This window comes from Salvelinus alpinus, chromosome 24 (genome assembly GCF_045679555.1).
Source record: "Salvelinus alpinus chromosome 24, SLU_Salpinus.1, whole genome shotgun sequence".
Lineage (NCBI taxonomy): Eukaryota > Metazoa > Chordata > Actinopteri > Salmoniformes > Salmonidae > Salvelinus > Salvelinus alpinus.
The window spans coordinates 39577236-39595126 of NC_092109.1; the positions used below are offsets into that span (position 1 = coordinate 39577236).

Genomic DNA, 17891 nt, shown 5'->3' on the forward strand with positions numbered 1-17891 from the left:
TACCCACACCTCCCTCTCTCTCTTCACCACACACCGCTCTCTTTCTCTCTTTACCCACACCTCTCTTTCTCTCTTTACCCACACCTCCCGCTCTCTCTTTACCCACACCTCCCTCTCTCTCTTTACCCACACCTCTCCCTCTCTTTACCCACACCTCCCTCTCTCTCTTTACCGACACCTCCCTCTCTCTCTTTACCCACATCTCCCTCTCCCTCTTTACCCACACCTCTCCCTCTCTTTACCCACACCTCCCTCTCTCTCTTTACCCACACCTCTCCCTCTCTTTACCCACACCTCCCTCTCTCTCTTCACCACACACCGCTCTCTTTCTCTCTTTACCCACACCTCTCTTTCTCTCTTTACCCACACCTCCCGCTCTCTCTTTACCCTACCTCCCTCTCTCTCTTTACCCACACCTCTCCCTCTCTTTACCCACACCTCCCTTTCTCTCTTTACCCACACCTCCCTCTCTCTCTTTACCCACACCTCTCCCTCTCTTTACCCACACCTCCCTTTCTCTCTTTCCCCACACCTCCCTTTCTCTCTTTACCCACACCTCTCCCTCTCTTTACCCACACCTCCCCCTCTCTCTTTACCCACACCTCCCTATCTCTCTTTACCCACACCTCTCTCTCTCTCTCTTTACCCACACCTCCCTCTCTCTCTTTACCCACACCTCCCTCTCTCTCTTTACCTACACCTCCCTCTCTCTCTTTACCTACACCTCTCTATCTCTCTTTACCCACATCTCCCTCTCTCTCTTTACCCACACCTCTCCATCTCTCTTTACCCACACCTCTCTCTCTTTACCCACATCTCCCTTTCTCTCTTTACCTACACCTCCCTCTCTCTCTTTACCCACACCTCCCTCTCTCTCTTTACCCACACCTCTCTATCTCTCTTTACCAACACCTCCCTCTCTCTCTTTACCCACACCTCTCTATCTCTCTTTACCCACACCTCTCCCTCTCTCTCTTTACCCACACCTCTCTCTCTCTCTTTACCCACACCTCCCTCTCTCTCTTTACCCACACCTCCCTCTCTCTCTTTACCCACACCTCTCTATCTCTCTTTACCCACACCTCTCTATCTCTCTTTACCCACACCTCTCCCTCTTTCTCTTTACCCACACCTCCCTCTCTCTCTTTACCCACACCTCCCTCTCTCTCTTTACCCACACCTCTCTATCTCTCTTTACCCACACCTCTCCCTCTCTCTCTTTACCCACACCTCCCTCTCTCTCTTTACCCACACCTCCCTCTCTCTCTTTACCCACACCTCTCTATCTCTCTTTACCCACACCTCTCTATCTCTCTTTGCCCACACCTCCCTCTCTCTCTTTACCCACACCTCCCTCTCTCTCTTTACCCACACCTCCCTCTCTCTCTTTACCGACACCTCCCTCTCTCTCTTTACCCACACCTCCCTCTCTCTCTTTACCCACACCTCTCCCTCTCTTTACCCACACCTCCCTTTCTCTCTTTACCCACACCTCCCTTTCTCTCTTTACCCACACCTCTCCCTCTCTTTACCCACACCTCCCTCTCTCTCTTTACCCACACCTCCCTCTCTCTCTTTACCGACACCTCCCTCTCTCTCTTTACCCACACCTCCCTCTCTCTCTTTACCCACACCTCTCTCTCTCTTTACCCACACCTCCCGCTCTCTCTTTACCCACACCTCCCTCTCTCTCTTTACCCACACCTCTCCCTCTCTTTACCCACACCTCCCTTTCTCTCTTTACCCACACCTCCCTTTCTCTCTTTACCCACACCTCTCCCTCTCTTTACCCACACCTCCCTCTCTCTCTTTACCCACACCTCCCTCTCTCTCTTTACCCACACCTCCCTCTCTCTCTTTACCCACACCTCCCTCTCTCTCTTTACCCACACCTCTCTCTCCCTCTTTACCCACAGCTCCCTCTCTCTCTTTACCCACACCTCTCTTTCTCTCTTTACCCACACCTCTCTTTACCCACACCTCCCTCTCTCTCTTTACCCACACCTCTCTTTCTCTCTTTACCCACACCTCTCTTTACCCACACCTCCCTCTCTCTCTTTACCCACACCTCTCTTTCTCTCTTTACCCACACCTCTCCCTCTCTTTACCCACACCCCTCTCTCTCTTTACCCACACCCCTCTCCCTCTCTCTCTTTACCCACACCTCTCTTTCTCTCTTTACCCACACCTCTCCCTCTCTTTACCCACACCCCTCTCTCTCTTTACCCACACCTCTCTCTCTCCCTCTCTCTCCATTCTTTTGTATTTCTCTCCTGCTATCATTCTTTCGTTAAACCTGTCACCTTCAACCTCTCTCTTTCCCATCAATCTGTGCTTATTTTTGTCTTCTTCTACCATTCACTCATTCCCAGTCTGTACCCTGTTCACTGTTCTGTACCCTGTTCACTGTTCTGTTCCCTGTTCACTGTTCTGTACCCTGTTCACTGTTCTGTTCCCTGTTCTGTTCCCTGTTCACTGTTCTGTACCCTGTTCACTGTTCTGTTCCCTGTTCACTGTTCTGTTCCCTGTTCTGTACCCTGTTCTGTTCCCTGTTCACTGTTCTGTACCCTGTTCACTGTTCTGTTCCCTGTTCACTGTTCCCTGTTCCCTGTTCTGTTCCCTGTTCACTGTTCTGTACCCTGTTCACTGTTCTGTTCCCTGTTCACTGTTCCCTGTTCACTGTTCTGTTCCCTGTTCTGTTCCCTGTTCACTGTTCTGTACCCTGTTCACTGTTCTGTTCCCTGTTCACTGTTCCCTGTTCACTGTTCTGTTCCCTGTTCTGTTCCCTGTTCTGTACCCTGTTCACTGTTCTGTTCCCTGTTCTGTTCCCTGTTCACTGTTCTGTACCCTGTTCACTGTTCTGTTCCCTGTTCACTGTTCCCTGTTCACTGTTCTGTTCCCTGTTCTGTTCCCTGTTCACTGTTCTGTTCCCTGTTCACTGTACCCTGTTCACTGTTCTGTTCCCTGTTCACTGTTCTGTTCCCTGTTCACTGTTCTGTTCCCTGTTCTGTTCCCTGTTCTGTACCCTGTTCACTGTTCTGTTCCCTGTTCACTGTTCTGTTCCCTGTTCACTGTTCTGTTCACTGTACCCTGTTCACTGTTCTGTTCCCTGTTCTGTTCCCTGTTCTGTGTTCTGTTCACTGTTCTGTTCCCTGTTCACTGTTCTGTTCCCTGTTCACTGTTCTGTTCCCTGTTCTGTTCCCTGTTCACTGTTCTGTACCCTGTTCACTGTTCTGTTCCCTGTTCACTGTTCCCTGTTCACTGTTCTGTTCCCTGTTCTGTTCCCTGTTCTGTACCCTGTTCACTGTTCTGTTCCCTGTTCTGTTCCCTGTTCACTGTTCTGTACCCTGTTCACTGTTCTGTTCCCTGTTCACTGTTCCCTGTTCACTGTTCTGTTCCCTGTTCTGTTCCCTGTTCACTGTTCTGTTCCCTGTTCACTGTACCCTGTTCACTGTTCTGTACCCTGTTCACTGTTCTGTTCCCTGTTCACTGTACCCTGTTCACTGTTCTGTTCCCTGTTCTGTACCCTGTTCACTGTTCTGTTCCCTGTTCACTGTTCTGTTCCCTGTTCTGTACCCTGTTCACTGTTCTGTTCCATGTTCACTGTTCCCTGTTCCGTTCACTGTTCTGTTCCCTGTTCTGTACCCTGTTCACTGTTCTGTTCCATGTTCTCTGTTCACTGTTCTGTTCCCGGTTCTGTTCCCGGTTCACTGTTCCCGGTTCACTGTTCTGTTCACTGTTCTGTTCCCTGTTCACTGTTCTGTTCCCTGTTCACTGTTCTGTTCCATGTTCACTGTTCTGTTCACTGTTCTGTTCCCTGTTCACTGTTCTGTTCCATGTTCACTGTTCTGTTCCCTGTTCACTGTTCTGTTCCCTGTTCACTGTTCTGTTCCTGTTCACTGTTCTGTTCCATGTTCACTGTTCTGTTCCCTGTTCACTGTTCCCTGTTCACTGTTCTGTTCACTGTTCTGTTCCCTGTTCTGTACCCTGTTCACTGTTCTGTTCACTGTTCTGTTCTGTTCTGTTCCCTGTTCACTGTTCTGTTCACTGTTCTGTTCACTGTTCTGTTCCCTGTTCACTGTTCTGTACCCTGTTCACTGTTCTGTTCCCTGCTCAGTGTTCTGTTGACTGTTCTGTACCCTGTTCACTGTTCTGTCCCATGTTCACTGTTCTGTTCCCTGCTCAGTGTTCTGTTCCCTGCAGTGTTCTGTTCACTGTTCTGTACCCTGTTCACTGTTCTGTTCCATGCTCAGTGTTCTGTTCACTGTTCTGTTCACTGTTCTCTTCCCTGTTCACTGTTCTGTGCCTTGTTCACTGTTCACTGTTCACTGTTCCCTGTTCTGTTGTCTGTTCACTGTTCACTATTCACTGTTCTGTGTCTAGTGTCTAGTGTAGACTATAGTCAACCGCTGACCCTCCCTATTCTCTGTCTAGTGTAGACTATAGTCAACCCCTATCTGTCTTGTCTCTCCCTCTTATGTGTCTTTCTGTCTTTCTGTCTCATTCTTTGCAGTCAAACAGGCAGGCCGCCACTGCAAAAGAACAGTTGAGGAGCCAGAGACAGGTCAATGGTGACCTCTTCTGGCGATTTGAGTGTACTACAACAGTTTGAGGACGAGTAAAAAAGGACTTGGCAGAAAAATATTGCTTTACAATATTACAGTTTTTCTGACTTCTCCTCTGGGGGGGGGGGTTCAATATAGAGAATAAGAGGGAGAGAGAGAAGCTAATAGAGAATTGGGAGGGGTGGAGAGAGAAAGAAGGGGTCGAAATCAGTTCAACCCACTTGAGCACTCTATTGTACCATATAAATATTCAGGGCTGGACAAGTGACCCCAATCAGATTCTGTCAACACTGTCATGACGTTGCCTGCTTGGGTATTGCAAAAACCCATCCCCCTCTCCCTGCCTCTCCCTTTCCTACCACAACCCATGCGGGGATCACAGAGAGACGTCGTAAATTCCTGAGAATCTCCTCATGGCCAAACAGTATTAAGAGAGAGGGTAAACTTTCAGGACAAAGGTATTCTCTTCCCCCTCACAGAACCTGAGGTACGAACATATTTCATATTCCTGCAAAAGTATAAAAGATCGGTGGAGAGTCCAGCTATTAACATGCCCGTTTGTCCCCATGTGGGAAACTCATGAGAGACTGTGGGACTACATTACCATACCGCTGTTTATATAATAACCTCAGATATGAGGTTTACATCTGTTTGTTGTATAAAATGAATGAGTGAGTATGATACTGTTTGTATAATTGTGTAATATGATTTTGGACTGTTTAATGAAGAAAAATACAAATCCCTTTTTGATTTGAACTAAACCCGAGGACCCGCCCCTGAGCCAGTTGGGTCAGACATCCAAGGACAGCCCCTTCCTGCTATCTGAATAAAAGTCAACTCTGAGAAATTACCATTGGACCATGTTTTCTCTCCATGGGGAGAACGAAGGTTAAGTACAATTGCTGAATCTTTAACCATACCACGTGGTTAAACTCTTAGCCGAATAAGAACAAGTCTTTGATATTGACTACTAGTCTGCAGCTAGGAATTCGGTATCATTGAACGCGAAGAAAGACAACCGCCGAAACATCCATTCTATAACGAATGTCACTCTGAACTATCCACAATAACCAAGACAGAAGGAACTCCAACAGAAACTAACTTCACTCCAACAGAAACTAACTTCTCTCCAACGATCAAGACGAGACACACCGAGCGTAAATATATATATATTGATTGCAATTGTTCCCGAATGAGTGAGCGTTCATGTGTAAGGATTAGCATGTCAATTGTTATAATTATGGACTCTGTAGTGAATTCTTAGTCGAACGCAATTTTCCCTTTTGTCTAACAAGCCGCCATGCCGGTTCAGCCACTAGGGCATATTTCTCCCATTTCATGTAACCAATTTTAAGTTTGTGTGTTTGTTTATGCGTTTCTGTGAATTAATTAGTTAGTAATAAATAAATGATTTAAGACAATTGATGTATGGATGACTCATAGTGAAGACTGGGTTCGTAATCTGACTACTTTCCCTGGTGCTCCCAAATTCATAGTTAATTAGTTACGTTATTACTCAAGTGATCGCGTAATCCCTAATTCCAGGAATCTTTGATAAAAACTATAAGTCTTCAATTTAATGATAGCAAAGACACGACAACACAATACACACTCTGCTCTCTCACAGGAAAAAAAGAGACACACAGATGCACACATCACACTCACCGACACACAAACACTACACATATGCACACACAGACTTTTACACACACACCCTGATCCTTTCAGACAAAGGACTTCATAAAGATAATGAATGCTTTAGCAGCTCAGCCTGTGGTAAATAAACTGGTTGACTGGTTGGCTTGGTTCAACTCTCAGTAGCCCTTTACACTCGTACCTTGTATGCTGGTTGAAAATGGCATATTTGGGCACTGAGAAGAGCCTAAATTGGAACGCAGTGGCTGTACAGTAACATGCTAAACATGACGTCGGAGCTCAGGTTCTCTGTTTGACGGATCTGTATGGGTTTCGACTGACAGCCGCTCTGAACTTGAGTACCCGCTAATCGGGCAACATTTGCAAATGTTTTGTTGTCTGAGTAAAGGGGAATTCTGTAAAATTAAGAGGACACAATGTATTTTTGAAAAATAATACAAACCGCTTTGATGTTATACAAGCAAGCCAAACACCGTGAGTCCAAATGTGGACTTGACATTTCCATATCATAAAACTCATGTCATATACAGGGTCAAAGTTCATCATTACTATGTTTGATGTACAGTTACCAGATGACATGGTGTTATTCCCTGGGCTGTCCTGAACAGAATGAGCCTGTTTGTTTTTTATTGCTATGAAAAATGTGCCGCGGACCAAGCGTCTGAGAGCACTCATGACTTCATTTTATGAGCACCAAAAATGACAATCTGCTGCATTGAATCGTCTTGTAAACATTTAGCTAGTCACGTTGGCAATAGAACAAGCATTCAGATAATGACCCATCTGACCCAGGGATTTATAATGGACCTTTTAGTATTGCGTTTTAAACAGTAATTGTGTAAAAGCGGGGATACAGGGCTGTTCCAAACAAAACAACTATAAGTGTTTTTGAGCTCAAAAAAAGCACCTTATAGTTTAATAATCTTCTTTGAGTCATAAAAGTGCATTGAAATGACTTAGGAACTGTGAACACTTTAGAGAGGTGTGTGTCCACTCGGAGACACCAGTTAGTCCTCTCACTCAAACCCTTGGCATTTTTTGTTGTCTTATGTTGCACCTACCCCACATTTTCAAGGAATATTATTATCATGTTGCTGAATGAATGTATCCAGAGGATTTCGTTATCAACAAATGCGGGAAAAAGTACAGTAAATGTAAAATGCACATAAAATCAACAGTGTACTGTTTGGATTCAGTCCTGTGTCAGGTGAACTGTTGTGTTCTCACAGCTGTCTGTGACCAGGCGAAAAAATCTTTACAACCTAAACCTTCATATCATAACCGCTAACCTCTACACACAGCCTAGATCGTTATCGCCATTATTAGCTAGCTAACATCATAGTCAACATCGCTACTAGAACTAACTGGTTAGTAAACCCGCTACAATCATGCAGTACAGTGTAGTCAGCAAGCAGTTTAGCAGTTACACCAGCGGGCCCCTGTGGCAATAAATTAATAAAACCCAAAGCTTACCTTGACTTGGAAGAGTTCCTGTGTTGGATAACCATAGCCAGCTAGCTAACATAGCATCCCTCTGTTTGAGCCGGGTGTTTGAGTAGGCTAAACAAGCTGGCGAGCTAAGTAAGTGAAAGTGAAGGTTAAAAAAAATAATATATATATATTGCTCTCTCTCTCTTGCTTCTCCTTCATTTTTGAAGGAATTAATTTGTTCAAAACTGTTCAACTATTGTCTTTCTCTCACTTTGAGTCAACTACCCACCACATTTTATGCAATGCACTGCTAGCTAGCTGTAGCTTATGCTTTCAGTACTAGATTCATTCTCTGAACCTTTGATTGGGTGAACAACATGTCAGGTCATACTGCAAGAGTTCTGATAGGTTGGAGGACGTCCTCCAAAAGGTGTCATAATTACCGTGTAAGTCTATGGAAGGGGGTGAGATCCATGAGCCTCCTGGGTTTTGTATTGAAGTCAATGTACCCAGAGCAGGACGGAAGCTACCTGTCCTCCGGCTACACCATAGTGCTACCCTACAGAGTGCTGTCGAGTCTACTGTAGACCATCGTTGCAAAACAGAGTGTTTTAATAAATGATTTGGTGACGTGAATATATTCAGTATAGTTTTATCTAAAAAGGATAACTTTGTTTAACATTTCACTATTTTTATGAAATTCACCGAGGAGGATGGTCCTCCCCTTCTTCCTCCGAGGAGCCTCCACTGATAGGGAGTAGGCTGCCATTTGGAACACACCTTGAGGACTGACCCTTAACCTCGTCCCTCTGGGACTGTCAGAGGGGAAAGACATGTGTTTGCCCCTTCAGATCACACACATTATAGGCTACATAGGTAAGCAGACACCCAGTCAAGTCAGCACACACACACACACTTGTTCAGAGCCTCACCCAGTTGCCTACAAATGAACAAGCGGTCAGAGTGAGTGTCAATAGTCTATTCTTGCTCACAAACATCACTCACCATTGAGGGCAAGTCTGACTTTTACTCATTGGAAGATTCCAAACAGGGTGGAAAAACGCCTACTAGGCTAGCAGTTATAAAGTGAATATATATGTTCTGTGTCATATTTCAGGACACTACAGTGAGTCCAGCATTATAATCTAAAACCTAGTGTGGCCCTAGTGTAAAAAGTAAAGCAACACATAGAAGATTGTAACAAGTTGAATAAATCAAAATGGGCAAAGTAGGCCTAGGTTTTGCTTGCTAGAAAACGTTTAAATAAGATAGACTACATCTGGTCGCTTTTAGATAAAAGGATATATATATTTTTTAAATGGTTACAGCAAAAATGTTCCATCCAAATGATCTTCAAGTCAGCACTATTGAATGCGTCAATCCGTGTCATTCATATGTGATATTGTGAAGAAAATACTTTCTGACTGAGACATTCTATTCCAAAGACAGTTCATCTTAGTGACGGGTCGTTCACGCTTCCTCTCTCTCCAGCCGAGGAGACTCTGTGAAAACAACGGCTGGAAAATGAGTCGGAAGCACAGTAACATTTGGATGCATTTTAATAATGTAGACAATGTTAGAGCACAGTGTAGAATTTGCCAAAACAAAATCTCATATAAAGTTGGTTCTATGCACAACCTACACCGGGCATATGTGAACTGTGCACCCAACTGTGAAGCTAGCTGTAGCGGAGCTTCGAGAAACTAGTGCTAGTGATAGTGGTGGAGCCAGCACCTCCACACGTGGAGATGTATCCACTCAGTCAAGTAGGTCTACTAGTGATAGTGGTGGAGCCAGCACCTCCACACGTGGAGATGTATCCACTCAGTCAAGTAGGTCTACTAGTGATAGTGGTGGAGCCAGCACCTCCACACGTGGAGATGTATCCACTCAGTCAAGTAGGTCTACTAGTGATAGTGGTGGAGCCAGCACCTCCACACGTGGAGATGTATCCACTCAGTCAAGTAGGTCTACTAGTGATAGTGGTGGAGCCAGCACCTCCACACGTGGAGATGTATCCACTCAGTCAAGTAGGTCTACTAGTGATAGTGGTGGAGCCAGCACCTCCACACGTGGAGATGTATCCACTCAGTCAAGTAGGTCTACTAGTGATAGTGGTGGAGCCAGCACCTCCACACGTGGAGATGTATCCACTCAGTCAAGTAGGTCTACTAGTGATAGTGGTGGAGCCAGCACCTCCACACGTGGAGATGTATCCACTCAGTCAAGTAGGTCTACTAGTGATAGTGGTGGAGCCAGCACCTCCACACGTGGAGATGTATCCACTCAGTCAAGTAGGTCTACTAGTGATAGTGGTGGAGCCAGCACCTCCACACGTGGAGATGTATCCACTCAGTCAAGTAGGTCTACTAGTGATAGTGGTGGAGCCAGCACCTCCACACGTGGAGATGTATCCACTCAGTCAAGTAGGTCTACTAGTGATAGTGGTGGAGCCAGCACCTCCACACGTGGAGATGTATCCACTCAGTCAAGTAGGTCTACTAGTGATAGTGGTGGAGCCAATACCTCCACACGTGGAGATGTATCCACTCAGTCAAGTAGGTCTACTAGTGATAGTGGTGGAGCCAATACCTCCACACGTGGAGATGTATCCACTCAGTCAAGTAGGTCTACTAGTGATAGTGGTGGAGCCAGCACCTCCACACGTGGAGATGTATCCACTCAGTCAAGTAGGTCTACTAGTGATAGTGGTGGAGCCAATACCTCCACACGTGGAGATGTATCCACTCAGTCAAGTAGGTCTACTAGTGATAGTGGTGGAGCCAATACCTCCACACGTGGAGATGTATCCACTCAGTCAAGTAGGTCTACTAGTGATAGTGGTGGAGCCAATACCTCCACACGTGGAGATGTATCCACTCAGTCAAGTAGGTCTACTCTGCGAAACACAGCAATGCAGTTCTCTATGGACCAGTTTATGCAAAAGTCTATGTCTGAGGCAAAACAAGGCCACCGATTTCCAGCCATTTTCGATCGTGGAGGACAGAGGTTTTAGAAATTATAGCAATAGTCTAAATCCAATGTACGCAATTCCAAGCAGGAAAACCCTTTCAAAATCACTTATTCCACAACTGTACGAGAGCACACAGGCTTCAGTGTGGGAAAAAGTCCAAAAAGCTACTGCAGTTTGCCTTACCACTGACTGCTGGATATGAAGGGTAACCACTTCTTACATGTCGGTTACATGTCACTTCATTGAAGATTTTTCGATGTCTAGCTGTCTTCTGGACTGCTTTGAGTTCAGCGTCAGACACACCTCAGAGAACTTGGCAGAGGAACTGTTGAGAGTGGCCAGAGAATGGCAAGTAGATGGAAAAGTGGTCTGTTGTGTTAGCGACAATACAGCTAACATAACCAAAGCCATGAACATGTTAAAATGGACCCATCATCCATGTCTTGCCCACACAATCAACCTGATTGTAAGAGATGCTCTGAAGCCCACTGTGGACAAAGTGAAAGCAGCTGTGAAATACTTCCACAGGAGCACAGTAGGTGCTGAAAAACTAAAGTCTACACAACACTAGATGGGGATGCCATCATCTCTACCCTGGCCATTGTCAATGCACCTGTTGATGCTCTGACCCAAGAGGAATGGGAGGTGGTGGAGGAGGTGTGCAGAGTCCTGGAACCCTTTGAGCAGGTCACTGTGGAGATCAGTGGAGAGAGGTACAGTAAGCAGTTATTACTACATCATTATTTAATCCAGTTTTATATATGTATATGAGCAGTAGATGAGAATGTAGTATCAGTAGACAAAACATGAACCTGAACTAATAAGTTACTGTTCTCTCTTTTCAGCTATGTGACAGCCTCAAAAATGATACTCATGTGTAAGGGTCTGCAGCGAATCACAGCCAGCCGCCAGACAGAAGCAAATGTAACCACAGGACATGTGACAGAGTTGATGGACACCCTATGTTCAACAATGGACAGAAAGTTCTACAGAATGGAATATAATCACGTGCTATCAGAAACCGCTGCACTTGACCCCAGGTTTAAGAAGTTAGCCTTCAGTGATGCCAGAGCGATTGATGAGGCTCTTCAAAGAATAACCTCAACAGCAGGGAGGGACAGCCCCAGCAGTCAGCTGGCTCAGGCTCCAGGGCAACAGGAAGAAGAGGGATCAGATGGAGCAGAAGCACCAGCAGTAGTGCCACAAATGTCTGCTGTTTGGTTGCTGTTTGACGAGAGAGCAACTGGGGATGCAGCGTGAAGGAATCCCTCAGCAGATGTCATAATGGAGGTCCGATCCTATATGGAGGAGCCCCTCCAAGATCTGCAGATCCTCTGAGCTGGTGGAAGAACAAGGCCTCTGTCTACCCACAGCTTACTAAAGTCATGACAGGGAAACTGTGCATAGTTGCCACATCCGTTCCCTCTGAGAGAGTCTTCTTGAAAACGGGACAAATAATTACTGAGAGAAGAAACCCCTCGAAAGTGAGGCAGCTTGCATTTCTGAATGCAAATCTCTCATAAAAGCAAAATATGGGCAGCATTGCTGTGTGCTGCTGGTTATAACATGGCAATAAATAAGGGAGCGAAAAGAGGGACCAGTTTAATGTTTTAAGTGGGATGCTGCAGTTTTGCACATTGTTATTTATTTTTCTGTGATATGGTGCAATATTCTATTATTATGCTGTCCAGATTGTATTCGTTTTGAATTGTTACATTTATATGCACTTTGTTTATATACATTAAAAAGTTATACTTTAAATACAAATGTTTAATAGCATTATTTTTCATAACAAACCAATGCATTTTAAAATACATTGTGGTTAATAAGGTAGAGTATGATTTCATTTAATCATTTAATTTGAATTATTTTAACATCAATCATAGTCAAAACTTTCGCAAACTGTTTGACTTGAAAACATACAAAACATATATTTTTTTTAAAGAGCTGTTTGGGAGCCAAAGGTGAGCTGATTGGTGAGCTGAGCCGAACGAGCCGGTCCACTGAAAAGATCCGGAATGCCCATCACTGGTTCATCTGGGGTGACAAGACCTTCATTTCCTCATCACGTGATCTGGAATCGCAAGCAGAAAAACAGACATTGCTCGAGACAGAAAACTCCACATATCTCCAAAGACATGACGATCACAGACGTCTCCCGCTGTACGATGGAAGTTATAGAAGTTGAGGAATTCTTGCGGAACCCTCCGCCCGGTTTCACGGTAGAAGCTGGCTACCGATTCGTGAAAAGCGATCCTGAAAACTGCTGCGTGTTCATCGATGACTTCGAGTTATCCAGAGGAGGGAAAGTCGTCTTCCAGCACTCGCAGGGAAAGTAAGGAATATGTTAATTTAAAAAAGTTTGATACATTAGTCAGCCTTGAAAATATAATTAATTCAGCTGAGCATCAACTTCTTAACTAACTTACCATTCGAAAATGTATCCAACAATTTATTTTCTTTCAGGAAAATCACAGTGCGCAATTTGGGAGATTACACTCGCTTCAGGAAGAGCCTAACCTCAAAAAAGATATATATACTGGTGTCTGCATGTGAAAGTAAACCTTCATCGACAGATAGGAAAACTCCCAAAAACATAAAAGGTAAAACTTTTCACTGTTCTATCTGTAATGGACCCGTAGGCTGCAGCAGACAAGGCGCGCTCTGCGCTGTAGTCCATGGTTTTCATAAATGACTTTTCATAACGTTACTCTTTACTTACTGCATCAAATAACAGATTGCATATGTACAGGAGTAAATGTTAGCCTGATACGGTATGTCTGTTTTGGTGGATATCAGCAGCACATAGTTCTTAACCATGCAGTGAAACAACATGTTATTTATGTATTTTTAACCTGGGCTGGCCCTTCCATATGGAGGTTATAATGAATCACTCCCTGCTTCCCAAATTGTACCTTATTCCCTATATAGTACACTACTGTTGGCCAGGGCTCTGGTCAATAGATTGTACTATATAGGGAATATGGTGCTATTTGGAACGTAACTGTGGTTTTTGACCGTTTGCAGGCGGTGCAGTGTGACCTTTTTAAGTATGACTCACAGCCTAACTACAGAGACTCATGGCATATTACTAACTAACACAGTGGCCTTCACAGGACTGACTGACTCTTTCTGACTCTCTCTCTCTCCTTTTCTCCCTCCTCAGTGCTCCAGCAGTATGTGGTGTCCATTGATGGCCGTAACCCTCTGATCAAGTGGGACATTGAGAGAGGCCTGGACAAGACTATCTCCTCTGTGGCTGGGGAGAGCTACAGGGTCGACGTGAGTTTGTCATTTTGCTGTTATTAAAAATAACATTTAATAAGAGTGATTCTTAGATAACAAGCTTATTTTCTTTACGCAGCCACCTCTCAAGATGTTGTCATTGAAAATAGCATATTCATATTTTTATTTATTCTTTATGTAAAGTTGAAATACATTTTTCCCTCTGCTTTTTTTGTTTTCAGATTGACCTGTGTGATGCGTTGCGTGGCTGGGCAGGGGAGAGTTTCTGTCTCCTAGGCAACAGAGAGAAGGTCACCCCTGTGTGGAAGGATACCTGCTTCACCCTGAAATATTACTCTGATGCCCTCTTCGACTTCCCACACTGGCTCGGCTTCAGCAAACGCCATTTCAAGGTCAAATGCAATGAATGAATAAGGCCTAGTTATTTATTAATGTATCTGGAACTTTCCTCTTAGCTTATTGATGTATACTCTACTTACGGACAGTTTACTGCTGAATAATCTGTGTTTCTCTGAATCTTACTTGTGGCCATCAAAGGGTGCGTCACAATAATATCTCTGTCCTCCTGAAGTGTGCACTCGTTCACAACTTCCCACAAATCTAAAAGCATTGAAATATGGTGGAGACTCCCACCAGCCCATTGCTCCGCGATATTTCTTATACCTGTAATTTTCTTTCAAATCAGTGAAGGGAATAGATCCACTCTGGGAGAAAGGAGATGATTGGGCCATAGGTAGGGTGTCCACTCTGGGAGAAAGGAGATGATTGGACCATAGGTAGGGTGTCCACTCTGGGAGAAAGGAGATGATTGGGCCATAGGTAGGGTGTCCACTCTGGGAGAAAGGAGATGATTGGGCCATAGGTAGGGTGTCCACTCTGGGAGAAAGGAGATGATTGGACCATAGGTAGGGTGTCCACTCTGGGAGAAAGGAGATGATTGGGCCATAGGTAGGGTGTCCACTCTGGAAGAAAGGAGATGATTGGGCCATAGGTAGGGTGTCCACTCTGGGAGAAAGGAGATGATTGGGCCATAGATAGGGTGTCCACTCTGGGAGAAAGGAGATGATTGGGCCATAGGTAGGGTGTCCACTCTGGGAGAAAGGAGATGATTGGGCCATAGGTAGGGTGTCCACTCTGGGAGAAAGGAGATGATTGGGCCATAGCTGGGGTGTCCACTCTGGGAGAAAGGAGATGATTGGGCCATAGGTAGGGTGCCCACTCTGGGAGAAAGGAGATGATTGGGCCATAGCTAGGGTGTCCACTCTGGGAGGAAGGAGATGATTGGGCCATAGATAGGGTGTCCACTCTGGGAGAAAGGAGATGATTGGGCCATAGGTAGGGTGTCCACTCTGGGAGAAAGGAGATGATTGGGCCATAGGTAGGGTGTCCACTCTGGGAGGAAGTAAACAAGCACATGTTTATTTACTTTGTGATTTCTTCCCTGTAGATCTCCTACCATGGAAGATGAGAAGAAGCAAGAATCAATAATAACTATTTGATGGGCAAGAAGACTGGACATAGGCCAAAGATTATCTATTATATTGACAAGGTAGTCGAGTGACCGCTCTAACAATGGAAATGCATGTCCTAAATGCTTTAAGGCAATTGAGGTCAGGTGGGACGATACTAGCCAATGAGAGGGCAGATATGCGTGTGAACAACCAAGTCATTTTTCACAAAGCTGCCGGAATGCCACCTGCATCCACTTATATCAGTACATTTGAAACAGTCTTAAAATTACAAAACTTCTATTCAAATCAAATTAGCCCCATGTAATTCGACACTCTCTCATAGACCTCCATACAGAAAAAAGGTCTTATCTCACACGGACATATTTAGGGCGGAGTAAATCCTCTCTCTTCGCCCCTGCCCGAGGCCCATGTTTCAGTGGACAACGACACCTGTCAGTTGAAGTGAGAAGCTGGGATACCTGCTATGCAGGATTCCACCACTGGGGGGAGCTGTTTATCAGTAGACTGGATCATCTCGTTTAGTGTAAGACATGGATGGTCAGTTCAATGTTGCTGCTTTGGTTTGAGAATTTAACCCTCTGCTGCACTGTTATGTTAATGGAAAGATGGAGTAAGCCAGTCGGCATGAAACTATTGAAAGAATAGCGCAAAAGAAGTTCATATATACAATGCCTTCAGAAAGTCACTCCCCTTGACTTTTTCCACATTTTGTTGTGTTACAGCCTGTATTTAAAATGGATTAAATTGAGTTTTTGTTTTTGTTACTGACCAACACACAATACCCCATAATGACAAAGTGGAAGGATGTTTTTAGATAATAAAAAAAATCCAATTAATTAAAAAAAAAATTGTCTTAACTATTCAACCTCTTATGGCAAGCCTAAATAAGTTGAGAAGTAAACAATTCACATAATAAGTTTACATGGACTCACTCTGTGAGCAATAATAGTGTTTATCATGATTTTTTGAATGACTAGCTCATCTCTGTACCCAACACATACAATTATCTGTAAGGTCCCTCAAGTCGAGCAGTGAATTTCAAACATAGATTCAACCACAAAGACCAGGGAGGTTTTCCAATGCCTCGCAAAGAAGGGCACCGATTGGCGGCTGGTGGTACCTTAAAGGGGAGGACGGACTCTTGGTGATGGCTGGAAGGGTATTGAACACATCAAACACATGGTTTCCATTACATTTACTCCATTCCAACCATTATTATGAGCCGTCCTCCTCTCAGCAGCCTCCTGTGGTAGATGCGTACAAATAAAAAAAGCAGACCCTGAATATTCCCTTTGAGCATGGTGATGTTATTAATTACACTTTGGATGGTGTGTCAATACACCTAGTCACCACAAAGATACAGGCTTCCTTCCTAACTCAGTTGCCCGAGAGGAAGGAAACCGCTCAGGAATGGTGACTTTAAATTAGTTAGAGATGAATGGTTGTGACAGAATAAAACTGAGGATGGATCAACAATGTTGTAGTTACTCTACAACACTAACCTAATTGACCGAGTGAAAACAAGGAAGCCTGTACAGAATAGAAATATTCCAAAACATGCATCCTGTTTGCAAAAAGGCACTAATAGTAATACTGCAAAAAATGTGGCAAAGCAATTCACTTTTTGTCCTGAATACAAAGTGTTATGTTTGGGGCAAATTCAATGTAACATAGTACTGAGTACCACTCCATATTTTCAAGCATAGTGGTGGCTGCATCATGTTATGGGTATGCTTGTAATCGTTATGGACTAGGGAGTTTTTCAGGATAAAAAATAAATGGCATGGAGCTAAGCACAGGCAAAATCCTAGAGGAAAACCTGGTTCAGTCTGCTTTCCACAAGACGGATGAATTCACCTTTCAGCAGGACAACCTAAAACACAAGGTCAAATCTACACTGGAGTTGCTTACCAAGAAGACGGTGAATGTTCCTGGGTGGCCGAGTTACAGTTTTGACTTAGATCTGCTGGAAAATCTAGGGCAAGACCTGAAAATGTCTGCCTAGCAATGACAAACAACCATTTTTTTGTCCAAGCTTGTAGAATTTTAAAAAGAATAATGGGCAAATGTTGCACAATCCAGGTGTGGAAAGCTCTTAGAGATTTACCCAGAAAGACTCACAGCTTTAATCGCTGCCAAAGGTGTTTCTACAAAGTATTGACTCAGGAGTATTTCTGTATTTAATTTTCAATAAATTTGCAAACATTTGTAAAAACAGGTTTTCACTTCATCATTATGAGGTATTGTGTGTAGCTGGGTGAGAGAGAAAAAAATCGAATTAATCCGTTTTGAATTTAGGCTGTAACACATGTGGAACAAGTTGAGAGGTATGAATACTTTCTGAAGGCTATGTACGTTGTTAGAAAAAAAATGTTAAAGTGTGTATTGTGTATGGCAACATGATTTGTAGAACATGGAGACATGATTTGTAGAACATGGAGACATGATTTCTAGAACATGGAGACATGATTTCTAGAACATGGAGACATGATTTCTAGAACATGGAGACATGATTTCTAGAACATGGAGACATGATTTCTAGAACAT

At 44.2% G+C, this 17891-nt stretch overlaps 1 protein-coding gene across 1 annotated transcript; it reads left to right on the plus strand.

Annotated features, from left to right (window-relative positions):
- Positions 1-12659: 12659 nt before the first annotated feature.
- On the plus strand, positions 12660-16192 carry LOC139552812 (mesenteric estrogen-dependent adipogenesis protein). The gene is made up of 5 exons (XM_071364861.1): positions 12660-12961; positions 13093-13229; positions 13793-13908; positions 14094-14264; positions 15320-16192. The coding sequence occupies exons 1-5, from the start codon at positions 12765-12767 to the stop codon at positions 15338-15340; spliced, it is 642 nt and encodes a 213-aa protein (XP_071220962.1). The 5' UTR covers positions 12660-12764; the 3' UTR covers positions 15341-16192.
- Positions 16193-17891: the final 1699 nt, after the last annotated feature.

Coding starts and splice junctions, on each gene's coding strand:
- LOC139552812 (XM_071364861.1), top strand. CDS start 12,765: ATGACGATCACAGACGTCTCCCGCTGTACGATGGAAGTTATAGAAGTT. Junction 12,962..13,092: donor TTCCAGCACTCGCAGGGAAA/GTAAGGAATATG, acceptor ATTTTCTTTCAG/GAAAATCACAGTGCGCAATT. Junction 13,230..13,792: donor AACTCCCAAAAACATAAAAG/GTAAAACTTTTC, acceptor CTCCCTCCTCAG/TGCTCCAGCAGTATGTGGTG.